The sequence below is a fragment of the Mobula hypostoma genome, chromosome 9, assembly GCF_963921235.1.
Source record: "Mobula hypostoma chromosome 9, sMobHyp1.1, whole genome shotgun sequence".
Lineage (NCBI taxonomy): Eukaryota > Metazoa > Chordata > Chondrichthyes > Myliobatiformes > Myliobatidae > Mobula > Mobula hypostoma.
In genome coordinates, this window is record NC_086105.1 from 109,260,161 (window position 1) to 109,276,588 (window position 16,428).

The following is a 16,428-nucleotide window of genomic DNA, read 5'->3' on the forward strand; positions in this document are numbered from 1 at the left end:
GCGGAGGCTCCAGTAGTGCCTACTGGATGGGAGGAGAATAAAAATTCCATGGTTAGGGTGAGGTGCATCCCTGATAATGCTTTTCACCCTGCCCAGGCAGCGTTTATGGTAGATGTTCTCAATGGTGGGCAATTGGGTGCCGATAATCAGCTGGGCAGTTTTCACCACACGCTGGAGTGCTTTGCGGTCCGATATGGGACAATTGCCATACCACACTGAGATGCAGTTGGTGAGTATGCTCTCAATGGTACAGTGGTAAAAGTCCGTCAGTATCCTGGGACAGAGGTGAGCTTTCCTGATGCTCTGCAGGAAATAAAGGCACTGTTGCATCTTTTTGACCAGGATGGACTAGTTCAGAGACCAGGTGAGATCCTCGGAAATGTGGACAACAAGTAATTTGAAGTATGTGGTTACATGTCCCTGAATAGGTTATATGGACCTTTTTTTCCTGGAAAAGAGGATTGAGCTCAAATGCCTTTAACATTTGGGCAAACTATCAATGGAGTCCATTACATGTACATCCCTCTAACAGGTTTAAATTGTCATGCATGCCTCAGGTTAGGGTGAGGGGCAGAAGTGAACGATATGGTGGGATGGAGCAGTTGTGAGATTGAGAAACCTGATGAATAGACTTCTCAAATTTCAACCTTTTTTAACTGCCAGACTCCTTTAAGGGTCCTAATTGACAGGTGGAACCCTTCAGAGCCAGGTATGCAGACTGTGGAAGTCGGGAAGCTGCCTTGAGTGTTGGCAGGGTAAGGATGAGGTTCATGAGGGTCAGAGTTCCTGACTGCGCGGGGAAGATAATCCCGGCTGAAGTGGTTGTAAAATGGTCCTCATCGAAGTTGGGAAGAGGGGTTTAAATAATGGTTTTGGGGGGGAAATGTTTCTGCTTCTTCTGGCTATGAAGCAATAAACCTTTCAAAGTCAGCCTTTCTCACTTCCTTTCAGCTGCTGGCTTTCCATGAGTGTGAAAAATACAACCGTCTGTTATTGAATGTCAAATGGTGTGAAATGCAAGCAGGGAGAATCTCCATTCAGTCTGCATAACCGGTCTGCTTCCTGTGAGTGGTAGGGCTGGCATTCCACCTCCATTATTACTGGAATCGGAGTGCTTCATAGATGTTCAATCTCTCTGTCTGTAGGACGTTTAGCATGTGGCCTCATTACTTGAGATAGTTCTAGAGGTGTTGGTGTAGTTGGAGTTAAAGTGAAGATAAACTGAAAAAAGGGATCGAATAGAATGTGTACTGACAGAGTTCTGAAAGGAAAGGCAGGAGAGTCTCAAATGGAGCACTTGTGCCAACATGCTCTGGTTGGTCTGAATACCCCATTTTAATGCATAGAAAAAAAACATAGAAACATAGAAAATAGGTGCAGGGGTAGGCCATTCGGCCCTTTGAGCCTGCACCGCCATTCAGTATGATCATGGCTGATCATCCAACTCAGAACCCTGTACCTGCTTTCTCTCCATGTTCTAAGTAACTCTTCACACTCTTGTTTGCTATGATCGATTATCATTGCATCATTCCTCTATGTGGAATAGTAGAATTTAATCAGAATCATATTTATTGTTGCTGACTTATATGAAATCTAAGTCAAATGTGTTGTCTTGCAGCAGCAGAACAGTGCAAAGGCATAACATTACAATATAGCAGAAATATAAATAAGTAGTATAAAAAAAGGAATAACTAAGTAGTGACTTCATCGGTTCAGGGAACTGCTATCTTTAGTCAAATTATTCAAAGCTTCTTATGAAATTTATATCTCTAGTGCGACATTTGCTTTAAATGCCATTATAACTCATTGAGAGCTGCTGTAGAAATTTGAGATAGGTCTTTTTCATATTTGAAAATACTGCCAATGTGAACTATTGCTGATACAAATAATGTTATGCTCATTTAGGGATAGAGTGCACAAAAATGCAAAATTCCCTAAACCGTTATAATAGTGGTCAATAAGCAACTGACAGTGAGCCACCTGAAACATATACACCACAGGGTAGCCACATATTTTCATTTTATTTAAAAAATACTACATGCATACCTGTCCTCATCTTTCTTTACACCAATACAAAGAGAATTCTTAAAAAATATCTACTAACATTAATCAGTATTATTGCACTTAATACTTACCTAACGTAAAGGCAACACATTTCTTTGTACAAATACAGAGAAGTATGTAACATGCACGAATAAAGGAGGGAAGGTTTCCCAAATGCAAATAGTTTACAACTTCACTTTTCTATCACTGTGGCAAAAAAAACTATGCAATAAATTACTATAAATAGTTATGTGAATATTTCTGGGGGATAGACAACCATTTAAAAATATTTTCCTTATGCCAACTCTTTTGCATATCTGTTTTCCACATAGTCATTTTGAAATATTTATGCAGTTGTTCAGAGTGAGTGTAAATTCTGCCACCAGATGGCAGTGTATCAGGACTGAAGCACAGCAAATGACAGCAAGTTTGTCAGGGCTGTCAGTCTGGCAAACTCCCGTCACCAAAATTTCTGCTGTTCTTTGATGTACAAATATCTGCAGGAGAACAGATCTTTTATTTTTCAGGGAATATTCCGGTGGGGTGAGTGGGTCTTGAGGGAGAAAGCTGAGTTTGATTAACAGCTTATAGCCAACCAGCAACCCATGCATCCTGGGGAGAGGAAACTCCATGAGAATCCAATTAACTACTTGAATTTTGCCTTTGATCGAAGCACATCCAGCACAAACGGAGAGCCAAAACTTATGGGAGATGGAAATATGGTAAAAAAGTAAAAGCTAGAAAGGCACAATAGGCGAGGCAATATCTATGTGGGGATAAACTAAGAAACGGAATTAACATTAAGGACAATACAATATTCATTTTGACATGCTGACTCAACTTTTCGCTCCATGGATGCCACCTGAACCATTGGGCATTTTCAGCATTTTCTGATTTAATATACATAAGAAAAACATGGGATCCAGTTGGGAGAGAGTTCCCTACATCATTGCCCTCCTCGGTTATTAGGAGCTGAGTTTTAAGCATTCTCGTGGATCTCCCTCCATTCAAGATACCCAGCTACCTTAGGTTCTATTTTGTAGTTTACGAACCATTACTAAAGAAATATTAACAGATGGGAATTTTAAGCATTGAATAGGCAACTGACCTGGTGAATTCTAGCCCTTCCAAGAATGCCAGTAGCATTCTGGAAAGTTGAGCCATCCCTAATGAAGCAACTGGACTCAAAGCATGTGAGGGAATGAAGGAGGGTAGGGTTCTGCTCCGAGTCTGGTTTTAATAGCTGGTGTGAGAGGAAGTCTGGGCAGGGGGGTCTTACATTTTCCTTTTCCTAACTATCTTGGCCCTCAAAAGAAAATTTAACACTTTGTTTAGAAGCTGTTTTTGATAATATGATTTGCACAGGGTTCATTTTATAGTTCTGTGAGGCTCCCTTTTGGTTTTTGGAAGGATTTCACAAAGCTGAAAGGTTAGGCACATTAAAGTAATATTTCAGAAAATAGCTTGAATAATTAAAATCCCACCACCAGTAAATGGACATAGGAAATTAAACTGTGTGAGGAACGGGTTGAGTACAGCTGTATTTTGTGTAAATTGTGTAAATAAAAACTCCTCTAAGAACTATAAACTTGGCAGAAATTCATTAAAACAATCAAGTTTATAGATTTTAGGTAAGAATTCTTTAATGGCATTCATGTTTAATTTGGGACTACACAAACCAAAGGAGTTTATGAGGTGTCCAGGGAGGGGGAGCTCTTCTGGTGAAAGGGCTTGTCGCGTCCATTCCAGAGTAGCTTGCTCTTTTGTCCCCACCAGATACTTGGCTTTTATCTGCAGCTCCAAGTAGCCGTTTGCACATGACAGCGTCCACACCCCAGTGCTCCGCTTTAATAGGTGGGCTAAACTGCATGAGGGCAGCCAGCGGTGGGATAGGGACTTCCTAATATGCGAAGTCAGTTCTGGTGGACAGAGTGGATGAGATCTACAATGAGTGAGATCTAATGGGCGGGAACGTGGCTCTGCAACGCTTCATGGAGAGTGGAGGGCACGATGAGGCGCAGAGGAAGCCATGGTCAGCCACTACAACCAAGAAAGATCCCAGTTGTGATCGTACCACTGGACCTGGGCCTCCAATGTTGAGAGAGTGGAGCTGCCTCAGTGCAAACTCTCCCACACATGTTTCCCGTCACTGCTGGACACAATAGACAACCACCACCACATAAACCAAAACAATAAAATACTGACTATCAGCACTGTTTTCAAAGGATAGCTAAAATCATGCACAAGTAGAAATTTATGTTGCCCGGTAGTAGTAAACAGGCAATATTGGATCAGCCAGGCATTTCATGTTGTTTCTGAACTGTTTTCCCACTGCAGTCAATAGAACTCAGTATCACGATGAGTATATTAAACAGCTGACTGGTCTATGCCTGTTTTATGTCAATATCCAACAAATAAGTAAAGAATGAAGTACCGGGGATTCTTGACTGTCTTCCAATATTCTTTCTGAGAGAATAGGTGTGAGTGCTGGGAAAAGAAATAGATTCAATCTCATGGCTATCTTCTCCATGGTTGAATCTTCATGAAGATATTTTAGAAATATTTACAGCGAAAGTCCTCAAGAATAAACATGGTGCAGTAAGTGATAATTCAATATTTGATCTGAATGTAGAGAATTGAAGAGCCAGTCACACATACTGAGCTATGCATCAATTGGACATCAATTCAAAAAGGAATTCTTCAATCAAATTTGGTCCTCCATTTGCATTTTTCAAGCATTCAGGGGAGCAGGAAAAGAACATGAAATATCACCTTTATCTAAATATTACTCTAGTTGTTAGTGTCCGTCAAGGACGCTTGTCTTGTGATTTCTGGTGGAGATTGCTTGGAGTGGCCTGGTTCATCAAGGCCCGAGTGCATGATGGGAATATAGATGTCATCCATGTTTGGCATCACAAAAACTTTCTGTAATTACAAAGACAGGCAATTAAAATTGCAGAAGCCAAAATTTCAATACACTACCATGTAGTACAATAGTTAAAGTTCCGTATCTCTAAATAAAACAAAATATTTCATAAGTGAAGACCTTAGGTTCAGTCCTTTATCTTCTGTAAAAATGTGTCAGTCAAGAGTCCTTTAGGATGCCTTGAAAATCAACTGTGAAAATGTATTTGTTTGGGTTGAGCGATTTAAATCTGTAGTATCGCTACACTTTGAATCAAGCTAACATTTTGATTATTTTTCCAAAAGTCGAGTATGCTTTTTTTTCTTGTAAAGTTGTCAGTGTGCATGATACACTGACTTACGCTCACTGTCCTTTGTTGCCTCTTGTTCACATCTACAATTAGTTTTGACAATTGAGGTTTAAAATGTGGATTGTTCAATGTGTTGTGAATCTTGTAGCCAGCAAATAGTTGATGGTACATATGGTCTGGTATAAAAGCTTCCTCCCACGTCTAGTTCACGAAGAAAACTTCAGCTATGACTTTAGAAACATAAGGTATGCAACAGGCCCTTCAGTCCATGAGTCCATGCCATCAAGCACCCATTAAAACTAATCCAATGCTGATTCAATTTTATCCTTCCCACCTTCCCATCAATCCCTCTGCCACTCACTTGCACAGCTGGGACAACTTACAGTGGTTAATGAACTAACCAAATCTATTCTAGATGTTTATTGAAAATTGGCCTACAAGAATCATGATCTTAATCCTACTTCCAATGTAGGCAAACATTGGCTTGAGAAGCATTAATTCCTCCAGGAAATAGTGATGGAGCTATAATTATGCTCTATTGTGAAAACTGAAAATTAGAAATGTGTTCTACTCTAGTATGTTCATTGTTTTGTACCACCAATTGATGGCACTGAGGTTGAAAAGAAGTTCCAAAGAGACCGTAATAAGAGTGAAAATAGAGTGAACTAGTTTGTAACGAGTTTACCAATAGTAGGAATAAGAATATCTCACAATTCATTTCAAACTCCGTTTGTCCATGTTCCAAAGAATGGGTGGCTTCATGGGTATATCTACTGGAGCTGAACGCTTTGGGTGGAAAAGTGGATAAAGGAATATGGGAAAGGCGTGTGAATATGTGATTAAGTCTATCAGCTCACTTGGAGGATAAGCATTGAAATTGGTTGGAACAAATGATTAAATTCCTTTATGTAATGTTAACCTCATTTGTTCTGAACATTTTACAATTTCTTATAAATCAATATACAGGAACTTGTAATATTATTACCAAAGGAACATAGCTAAACATTTTGGAGAATGCCATGTTTTAAAGCTGGGAGTGGTGAAGAAGGTGTTTGGACATAGATACCTTAAAATTAAATAGTCCTTTCTCTCTTTCGAACATTAAAACAACGTGTCCAGTTCACCTCTGCATATTAGGACTATGATTTTAGTTTGTGATCCTAGTACACCAGTGAAGGCATGTGTAGATTTGGCAATGCGTTCACATCAAGGAAATAGTGTAGATTCTGATTCTTCTTGCTCGAATTTCAAAGTAAATTTATTAGCAGAGTATGTGTATATTATCATGCAGTACTCATTTTGGTGCAGACATTTACAGGAAAAAAGAAATACAGTAGCAATTTACTAAAAACTGAATATAAACAAAAACTGACAAATAAGTAATGTGCTAAAGAAGACAAACAGTACAAATAAAAATCATACTAAGAACATGAGATGTAAAGAGTCCTTAAAAGTGAGTCCATAAGTCATAGAACTAATTCTGAGTAGTGGCGAATGAAGTTATCCATGCTGGTTCAGGAGCCTGATGGTTGTAGGATAACAACCATTCCTGAACCTCCTGGTGTGGACCCTAAAGGTTCTGTGTTTTCTATCTGATGGCAGCAGTGCAAAGAGCATGTGTCATGCACTTCAATAACCTCAAGCAAGTAGCTGTGCCCTAGGGCAATTGATAGGCAGAGAGGTGGGAGAGGGGAAGGAACCTGCCTCTGTTCTACAGAGCACGGTATGGAGATTAGTATGGATAAGCTACTATATGCCAGGTAGCCTAGGAGACCCTGAAGGGCCATAGTCAGGAGAGGCTGTCCATCAGTAGTGAAACAAAATTACCACGACTTACAACATATGTCAAGGTAAGAACTCCCAACACTTTAGTTTGCTCCTGAAGTGTCCAGCTTCGGCGCAAACAGCTAAACAACCCACAACTCTCACCCCCTTGCCCCTATGCAACAACACTCATGTAGATAGCCACACACACACACACACGCACACACACAGACATGCAGACACTATACAGATGAAGATAGGCAACAGTGTCATTGGTACTTCCTCCATGGTTCTGAGTATACTATACATCTCACTGTCTCAGTAAAGAGCCAGCATAATCAAAGACCCCCACCACCCTGGACATTCTCTCATCTTGCTTCTTCCATTGGGCAGAAGCCTGAAAGCCCGTACTACCAGGCTCAAGGACAGCTTCTACCCCACTGTTATGACAATTAAACAGTTCGGTAGCACAATAAGTTGGGCTCATGACCTCACCATCTACCTTGTTATGATCTTGTACTGTATTGTTTATCTTCACTGTACTACCTTTGTCGCCGATACACATAATTCTGCATTGTTAATGTTTTACTTGCTCTACCTCAATGATCTGGTCTGTATGAAGAGTATGTAAGAGAAACATTTTACTGTATCTTGGTACATGTGACATTAATAAACCAATTCATTTCCAATTCTGAAAAAAAGTCCTGTCTTTGACTTTTCAGTTTACATTATTCAGTGCTTCAGGCTGATATTAACAGAAAGTAGTGGGCTTTTCCTGGACTCAGCCCAACCAGGTCAGAGAGGAGGGTCCTTCTGCTCAAGGGCATTCAAGCAACCCAGGTCCAGGCCAGCAGAATGCTTTGTAGCAGACATTTGGCAGGAATGGCCTTGTAAATAGTGCTGTTACAGGGCGGGCTATGCAAATCTCTCTGGGTTTGTGGCTGCCATACTTTAGAATGATGCAACCTAACTTCCATCAGTAATGATCCAAAACTTTGTTAAGTAAGGAGTGACATCATAGACAGAAGTCTAGGGCTTTGCCATTCAAATCAGGTGACCCTGCCCTTTACATGAAATGAGATACACCTTCCATAAAGCTATCAGTGTCATAGTCCGGTCCGTGAAGTCCATATTCCGGTTCATGGTCCAGTCCATCGACCCTTGCTCCAGGTTTTCCTTTCTACTCTGTTTCTGTTCTTGTTGAGCTCTAATTGAGGCAGCTGATGCTTGTTGGGGCTGGCTGCATAAATACCTCCAGAGACCAGGGCGTGGTTGCTGGATTGTTCTTGTCCTTACTCCTTGGATCCCTTCCTTTACCTTCTGTTTCCTCGCCTGAAGCCCTGCCTTGTCTTGCCAGTAACTCTTACCTCGCCTGAAGTTCTTATCTTGCCTTGCTTTGCCAGTAGCCTTGTCTTGTCTTGCTGTCTGGTCCTGGAGCCACCCTGTACCTGGATCCTTTCCTGTCCCTTGCCTCCACCCAGACAAGTCAGGCCGTCTTGCTGTTACCTGGGGTTGGTTCTGTCCCTTCTTGTCCCTTGCCTCTGTCGGGTGGTGATCCGCGCCCTGCCCAGGTGATCCGCGCCCTGCCCAGGAGGAGCCCAGCCTCGCCTTGCCTCCAGTCTCCTGCCTCCAGCCTCGCCTCAAGTCTCCTGCCTCCAGCCTCGCCTCAAGTCTCCTGCCTCCAGCCTCGCTTCAAGTCTCCTGCCTCCAGCCTCACCTCGTCTCCTGCCTCCAGCCTCAAGCTTCAAGCCTGTTGATTTCTGCCTCGTCCTGCCTGCCTGCCAAGCCTCATCCTTGCCTAGTTCTGGGGCCCAAGCCAGAGGCAAGACCCAGGTACTGGGTCCTTGTCCAGTCTGTGGCTCGGAGTCCAAGCCCAGGCTCCGAACTCCCTTGTTCAGTCCTGTTCCAGGTTCCTGGTTTTCCTGTCCATGTCCTTGCCGTCACCCTGTATCTTAGTCCTGTCCCTAGTACTTCAGTGTCTGTGTCTTGCACTTGGGTCCGTTCCCAGCCACCGTCCTTATGACAATCAGAGATGCCAACACACAGCACCAGTCCAAAATCGAGTCTTAGACCAGCTACCAGTTGTGACAGGGCTTATGTACGACAACAGGCTACAAAGTGAAGTCAGACAGCAGCACTGACAACAGTACATCCTTTTCCAATGAGCTCAATGCATTCTATGCATGTTTTGCATGTTTAAAAAACAATCAATAAGCTAACCAATAAGATCTGAGACCTGGGCCAAAGGACTTCCTTCCACAACTGGATCCTCAATGTCCTCAGTTGCAGTCCGCAGTCAATTCAAGTTGGCAGTAACATCTCTTCCAGAGTCGCCTTCAACACAGATGCACCACAAGGCTGTGTGCTTAGTTCCCTGCTCTACTCACTTTAGGCTTATGACTGTGAGGCTAAGTACAACAATGCTGACAGACTGCAGTCAATAAGGACAGGCAGCAACACCTCCACTATGATTATCCTAAACACCAGCACTCAACAAGGTTGCATTGTCTACCCCTTGCTCTGCTCCCTGTCTACTCCTGACTGCGTGGCCAGGTTCTGCTCTATCTCCATCTACTAATTTGCAGATGATACCACTGAAGTGGGCCAAATAATGATGAGTCAGAGTACAGGAAGGAGGTAAAGAGCTTAGTAACATGGTGTCATGACAACAACCTTTCCCACAATGCCAACCAAACAAAAGAGTTGGTTGTTGACTTCGGAAGTGCACTTGCTCTTATCTACATCAACGGTGTTGAGTTTGAGAGGGCTGAGAAGTTCCTTGGAATGAACATCAACTAATGGCCTATTCTGGTTCAACCACGTAGACACCATAGCCAAGAAACCTCAGAAATGCCTATTCTTCCTCAGGAGGCTAAAGAAATTTGGCATGTCCACATCGACTCTTACCAATATTTATCAATGCACCATAGAAAGCAATGGCTTGTTATGCAGATGCTCTGTCCATGACTGCAGGAAACTGCAGAGCTAAGCATATCACTGAAACTATCCTCTTCTTTATGGACTCTGTCTATACTTCTTGCTGCTACAGTAGTGTAGACAACATAAACAAAGATCCCACACATCCCAGATCATCTCTCTTCTCCCCTCTTCCATTAGGCAGAAGATACAAAACTCTGAAAGCTCATAACACCAAGGTCAGGGACAGTTTCTACCCCACTGTTGTAAGATTATAAAATAGTTCCCTGGTATGAAAAGTTCGACTCCTGACCTCACAATTTACCTCGTTATGATCTTTATTGCTTACCTTCACTGCACTTCTCTATACTTTATTCTGCATTGCTATTGTATTATCTTGTTCTACCTCAATGCACTGTGTATTGATATGATCTGTATGAAAAATATGCAAGAAAAACTTTTCACTGCAGCTTGGTATGTGTGACAGTAATAAACCAGTTGCAATCCCAGTTTCAACCTCTGCGACCTGCTGCTAAGGATTGTACTGGTATGAATTGGGTTATCCAGTTCATGAGGAGGAGGAGGACCTTCCTCTCCACCCTACTTGGACTTAGAGCCTAACAAACCCTCACTGTTTTCTGTCATTATGTGATGGGCAGAAGGTCTCTCGAATTATTGTAATAACTGTGTGACTTTAGATGTCATTTAAGATCTCAGACAGATAACATTCAGGTATCTGTCACAAGAAAATAATGTCCTACCTGGAATTCATGTTGCAATTTTTTCTCAATCCATTCTGTCACATGCGTGAAAGTTACTTCCCGTTCACCTAGCTTGGGTCGCACCTTAAATTCCAGTCTAGGTGGTGTCCGGAAACTGTACCTAATTAACAGAAACACAGAGCATTCATTTCCTACTTTCACACTCTGTTTCTCAATGATTTAGGGTCCCACTGTATTGTTTCTGTAAGACCAGTGATTTTCAAAAGCAAAATATTATCAATGTTGAAAATCAGAAATATAATAGTAACTGTGGGAAAAACCATGCAGGCCAGGCAATAGCTGTGATGAGGGGAATAAATTAGTAAGTGTCTCAGGTTAATGACCCTTCATAACAATTGGAAAAATTAGAGATACAACCTTTTTTTAAGTTGCAGGGAAAGTGAGGAGGAGAGGTGAGAACAACAAGAAAGCCTTATATAAAGTTCCCAAAGAATACTTTGCATCTGTCCTCACAGAAATTGGTACAATATAAGCATTGGCAAAATTGAGGAGAAATGTAAATTATTGTAAATCGTAAAAGTAGAGAAGAAGGTATTGAAGGGTCAGGCATTTTTGAAAATATATACATGATAGGTCTGGATTAAAGGTGTTAAAAGATTGTAAGGTCCTACCATAATCCTCCAACTGTCTTTGGCTAAAGGCACGGTGACAAAGGATTGGAAACTTGCTGGTGTGGTTCTATTGTTTGTTTGTTTATTTATTAAGATACAGAGTGGAATAGGCCTTTCTGGCCCTTTGAGTCATGTCACTCAGCAATCCCATGATTTAATCCTAGCCTAATCACCGGACAATTTACAATGCCCAATTAATCTACCAACTTGTATGTCTTTGGACTGTGGGAGGAAACCGGAGCACCCGGAGGAAACCCAGGGGGTCATGGGGAGGATGTACAAAGGAATAAAGGAGTAAGTGTAGGCTAGTTGGTCTGACATCAGCGGTGGGGAAATTATTGAAAAACATTGTTGTGATGACATATACCTGTGCTTGCGCAGCATAGGGTAATCAAAGGTCTTGGATTTGATAAGAGAAGGTCTTATCTGACTAATATATTTCTTTTTTTTTAACATAAACCACATTTGAAGTCAAAAGAGTGATGGCAGTTTGCTTAATAAAATAAAAGCCAATGAATCCAGGGGGGCGAGCTAAATTGGATTAAAGTCTGGCTCAATGGCAGCAAGCAAAGGATAATTGCTGACATTAGCTTCAAAGAACGAAAGGCAATGCCCTCGGGTTATGCAGAGCTCAGTCCTTAGTCCTTTGAAAAACATGATACATATTTGAAATTTGCCAACGATATTCAAATTGTTAGTTTATTTGATAGTGAGGCTGAAAGATCTGGGTTACAAGAAGATATTCATGGATCAATAAGGTGGGTTCAAAAATGGTATTCATTCAGAGGATGTGAGCGGCAATGCATTTGACAACAGCAAGGCAAAGCGGTGGTGTACTAAGACGTGCACAGGAACCAAGGGACCTTACAGAGTGTATCTACAAATCCCCGAAGACAGAACTACAGGTAGATTGGGTGGTTAAGCAGGTTTATAGGATATTTGACTTTACTGATCGAGGCATATATTGCAAGGGCATGCTACAACTGCATGAAACATTTAAAAGAGTAAAAAATGAATAGATAAGAGTGACATAGAACAAGCTCTAACATTTTCAACTAAAGGTAAATCAGACAGCTACTTCAAAAATCAGCTCCATTTTCATGTTTCAGTGCAGCCGATATCAATTTTAATATAATCTTTATTGCTAAGGTAATTTTCAAAGTTTTTGTTTTGTTATTAAACCTTTTGTTTGGGGATTAGAAAACATAACTAGGTGACTCTGTCCAAATGCCTTTATCATTGAAGAACTGCTATTTATAGCAATGTGCCACCCAAACCTGGTGTTTAAATCCCCAAAGTTATAGGATGCCAGAAGAAGTTCTATATAACCTCTCGACATTTTCCAGTTAGGGAAGAAAGAAGAATGTGAACAAAATTCTGGTTTACTATTAAATATTCCCCCAACAATGTTCTTGTTAGGAAATTGAAGGAGATGCTTCTAATGATATGATATTTAATCTAAGAGTTAACAGCAACACAGAAAGTATAACATCTAATTGGAAGCATTGCATATTAATATTTAGGCTAAATTAGTTTACTTATTGTGTCGGTAAAAATGACTAAATTTTGAGAAATAAGAATTATACAAATACAGTAAATTGTACTGTATCTGATCTTGTCTAGGTTGAGTTCAGAATGAGGTTATTTTATAATTTTATATTCTGTTTTGGTTCCAGTCTCTCAGAGCAGGAAACAAATCCTGTAGGTTATTTTTGATTAATTGAGAAGAAAAGTAAAACAAAACTTTATCATAATTTGGACCAACAAAATCGAAATGAAAATGATTTCCCTCATTCTTTGGCTTTCCTGTTTCACTGTTCCTCTACATACTGCATGTTGGAACCTTGAAAGGATTCTGTGAAGGCTGTTCTTGGCTAAAGCCGTTGATCATGTTAAGAATTGCGAACTGTTTGGAATCTAAATAAAAAAATATTGGCTTGCACAAGTTGTTTTTTTAATATTGAGTTTGTTTTATGCTACTGTCAAATCCTTATTGTTTAATTTTATTTCCTGTTATAGTTTTCACAAATTCAGGATATAAGATTTTCAAGTTGACATTTCTTTCAATTTTCAAGATGAATCTCTCCCATTTTAATAAACAACATTAATTTTTCTAACTAATATTCTGATTTCTTCATTTGTTAGAAGTTTACCTATTGACACAAAACCTATGGATTGCTGAAGAAGATGGATTTTTACCCTAGTAAATATGTTGCATTTAATTTTTATTACAGGCACTTGTGATAGGTTTCCTGCCATGGCCTGTAGGTGACTTAAAGCACATTGGGATGTGCATCTCTCACTCAGCAGGAAGGTGCCATTTACAGAACAGTCTAATGCACCATATGGGCGATTGGAATACATCTTACACCTTCAAATGAGGGCAAGCTTTGATTTTCAATATGATGCTTTTGAGGTCTTCCTCTAGTTTTGCTGCTCTTGCCACTCACTTTGTGAAGACTTTACTTCATGTTGACCATTTGTCTAAGGGTCAGTTGTTTCTGTGCTCAAGAAGGATGTGCTTTGCATTTGAGGTGATTCTAAATTGATATGCAGCAATGGAATTTCAAATGCAGTTTAAAGCTTCTCACATGTCTAGTACAGCATTGCTTTGTACAGAATCAGAATCTCAATGGTAAACCTCACTATGTTTGCTTATTTCGAGATACAGCATGGTATCAGGCTCTTTTGTCCTTGCTGCCAATTACATCCATATGATCAAATTAACCTACTAACCCGGGGTTCCTCCTGCTTGGCTCCAGATAATGGCTAAGGCTAAATTGCTAAGGCTACTGGGGAGAGTTTAAACTAGAATCGCTGGGGGGTGAGAACCGAACTGAAGAGACAGAGGAAGGGGCGGTTGGCTCACAAATCGAGAAAGCTTGTAGACAGTGTGAGAGGGAGGATAGGCAGGTGATAGAGAAGGGATACTCTCAGACCGATGGATTGAGACGTGTCTATTTTAATGCAAGTAGTATCATGAGCAAAGCGGTTGAACTTAGAGTGTGGATCAGTACTTGGAGCTATGATGCTGTGGCCATTACAGAGACTTGAATGGCTCGGGGGACGAATGGCTACTGAGAGTGCTAGGCTTTAGATGTTTCAGAAAGGACAGGGAGGGAGGCAAAAGAGGTGGGGGTGTGACACTGTTGATCAGAGATAGTGTCACGGCAGCAGAAAAGGAGGAAGTCATGGAGGGATTGTCTACTGAGTCTCTGTGGGTGGAAGGTAGGAACAGGAAGGGGTCAATAACTCTACTGGGTGTTTTTTATAGACCACCCAATAGTAACAGGGACATGGAGGAGCAGATAGGGAGACAGATTCTGGAAAGATGCAATAATAACAGGGTTGTGGTGGGAGATTTTAATTTCCCAAATATTGATTGGCATCTCCCTAGGGTAAGGGGGTTTAGTTGGGGTGGAGTTTGTTAGGTGTGTTCAGGAAGGTTTCCTGACATAATATGTAGATAAGCCTACAAGAGCAAAGGCTGTACTTGATCTGGTATTGGGAAATGAACCTAGTCAGGTGTCAGGTCTCACAGTGGGAGAGCAATTTGGAGATAGCGATCACAATTCTATCTCCTTTACCTTAGCATTTGAAAGGGATAGCAACAGACAAGTTAGGGAAGGATTTAATTGGAGTAAGGGGAAATATGAAGCTATCAGGCAGGAAGCATAAATTGGGAACACACATTCTCAGGGAAATGTACGGAAGAAATGTGGCAAACGTTCAGGGGATATTTGCGTGGTGTTCTGCATGGGTACGTTCTAATGAGACAGGGAAAAGATGGTAGGGTACAGGAACCATGGTGTACAAAGGCTGTTGAAAATCTGTCAAGAAGAAAAGCTTACGAAAGGTTCAAAAAACTAGCCAATGATGGAGATCTAGAAAATTATAAGGCTAGCAGGAAGGAGTTTAACAATGAAATTAGGAGAGCCAGAAGGGGCCATGAGAAGGCCTTGATGAGCAGAATTAAGTAAAACCCCCAAGGCAATCTACAAGTATGTGAAGAGCAAGAGGATAAGATGTGAGAGAATAGGACCAATCAAGTGTGACAGTGGAAAAGTGTGTATGGAACCGGAAGAGATAGCAGAGGTACTTAATGAGTACTTTGCTTCAGTATTCACTACGGAAAAGGATCTTGGCGATTGTTAAGGATGACTTACAGTGGACTGAAAAGCTTGAGCATATAGATATTAAGAAAGAGGATGTGCTGGAGCTTTTGGAAAGCATCAAGTTGGATAAGTCACAGAGACTGGACGAGATATACCCCAGGCTACTGTAGAAGGTGAGGGAGGAGATTACTGAGTCTCTAGCAATGATCTTTGCATCATCAATGGGAGATGTTCCGGAGGATTGGATGTTGCAGATGTTGTTCCCTTATTCAAGAAAGAGAGTAGAGATAGCCCAGGAAATTATAGACCCGTGATTCTTACTTCAGTGGTTGGTAAGTTGATGGAGTAGTTCCTGAGAGGCAGGATTTATGAACATTTGGAGAGGCATAATATAATTAGGAATAGTCAGCATGGCTTTGTGTAAGACAGGTTGTGCCTTACGTGGACTTATGTAGGTGGGCCCTTCGTTAAGTGGAGGGATGGTTTAGTAAATTTGCTGATGACACAAAGGTTGGAGGTGTTGTGGATAGTGTAGAGGGCTGTCAGAGGTTACAGTGGGACATTGATAGGATGCAAAACTGGGCTGAAAAGTGGCAGGTGGAGTTCAACCCAGATAAGTGTGAGGTGGTTCATTTTGGTAGGTCAAATATGATGGCAGAATAGAGTATTAATGGTAAGACTCTTGGCAGTGTGGAGGATCAGAGGGATCTTGGGGTTCGTGTCCACAGGACACTCAAAGCTGCTATGCAGGTTGACTCTGTGGTTAAGAAGGCATATGGTGTATTGGCCTTCATCAACCGTGGGATTGAGTTCAAGAGCCAAGAGGTAATGTTACAGCCGTTCAGGACCTGGTCAGACCCCACTTGCAGTACTGTGCTCAGTTCTGGTCACCTCACTACAGGGAGGACGTGGAAACCATAGAAAGGGTGCAGAGGAGATTTACAAGGATGTTACCTGGATTGGGCAGCATGCCTTATGAGAA

At 41.3% G+C, this 16,428-nt stretch overlaps 1 protein-coding gene and 1 long non-coding RNA gene across 4 annotated transcripts in view; one reads left to right on the forward strand and one right to left on the reverse strand.

Annotated features, from left to right (window-relative positions):
* LOC134351937 (uncharacterized) overlaps positions 1-16,428 on the forward strand; it is a 111,099-nt gene that overhangs the window by 2,343 nt on the left and 92,328 nt on the right. The gene's annotated exons all lie outside the window — the stretch shown is intronic.
* The window catches only part of tex2l (testis expressed 2, like), a 106,729-nt gene continuing 92,287 nt past the window's right edge, over positions 1,987-16,428 (reverse strand). For 2 of the 3 annotated variants that reach the window (XM_063058875.1, XM_063058874.1), the window contains exons 12-13: positions 10,700-10,820; positions 1,987-4,968 (exon numbers count right to left, since the gene is read on the reverse strand). In XM_063058875.1, coding sequence (XP_062914945.1) covers positions 4,834-4,968; positions 10,700-10,820 — 256 coding nt within the window. In that variant the 3' untranslated portion in view covers positions 1,987-4,833. The remainder of the gene's footprint in view (positions 4,969-10,699; positions 10,821-16,428) is intronic. The other variant, XM_063058876.1, reaches the window with a different exon arrangement.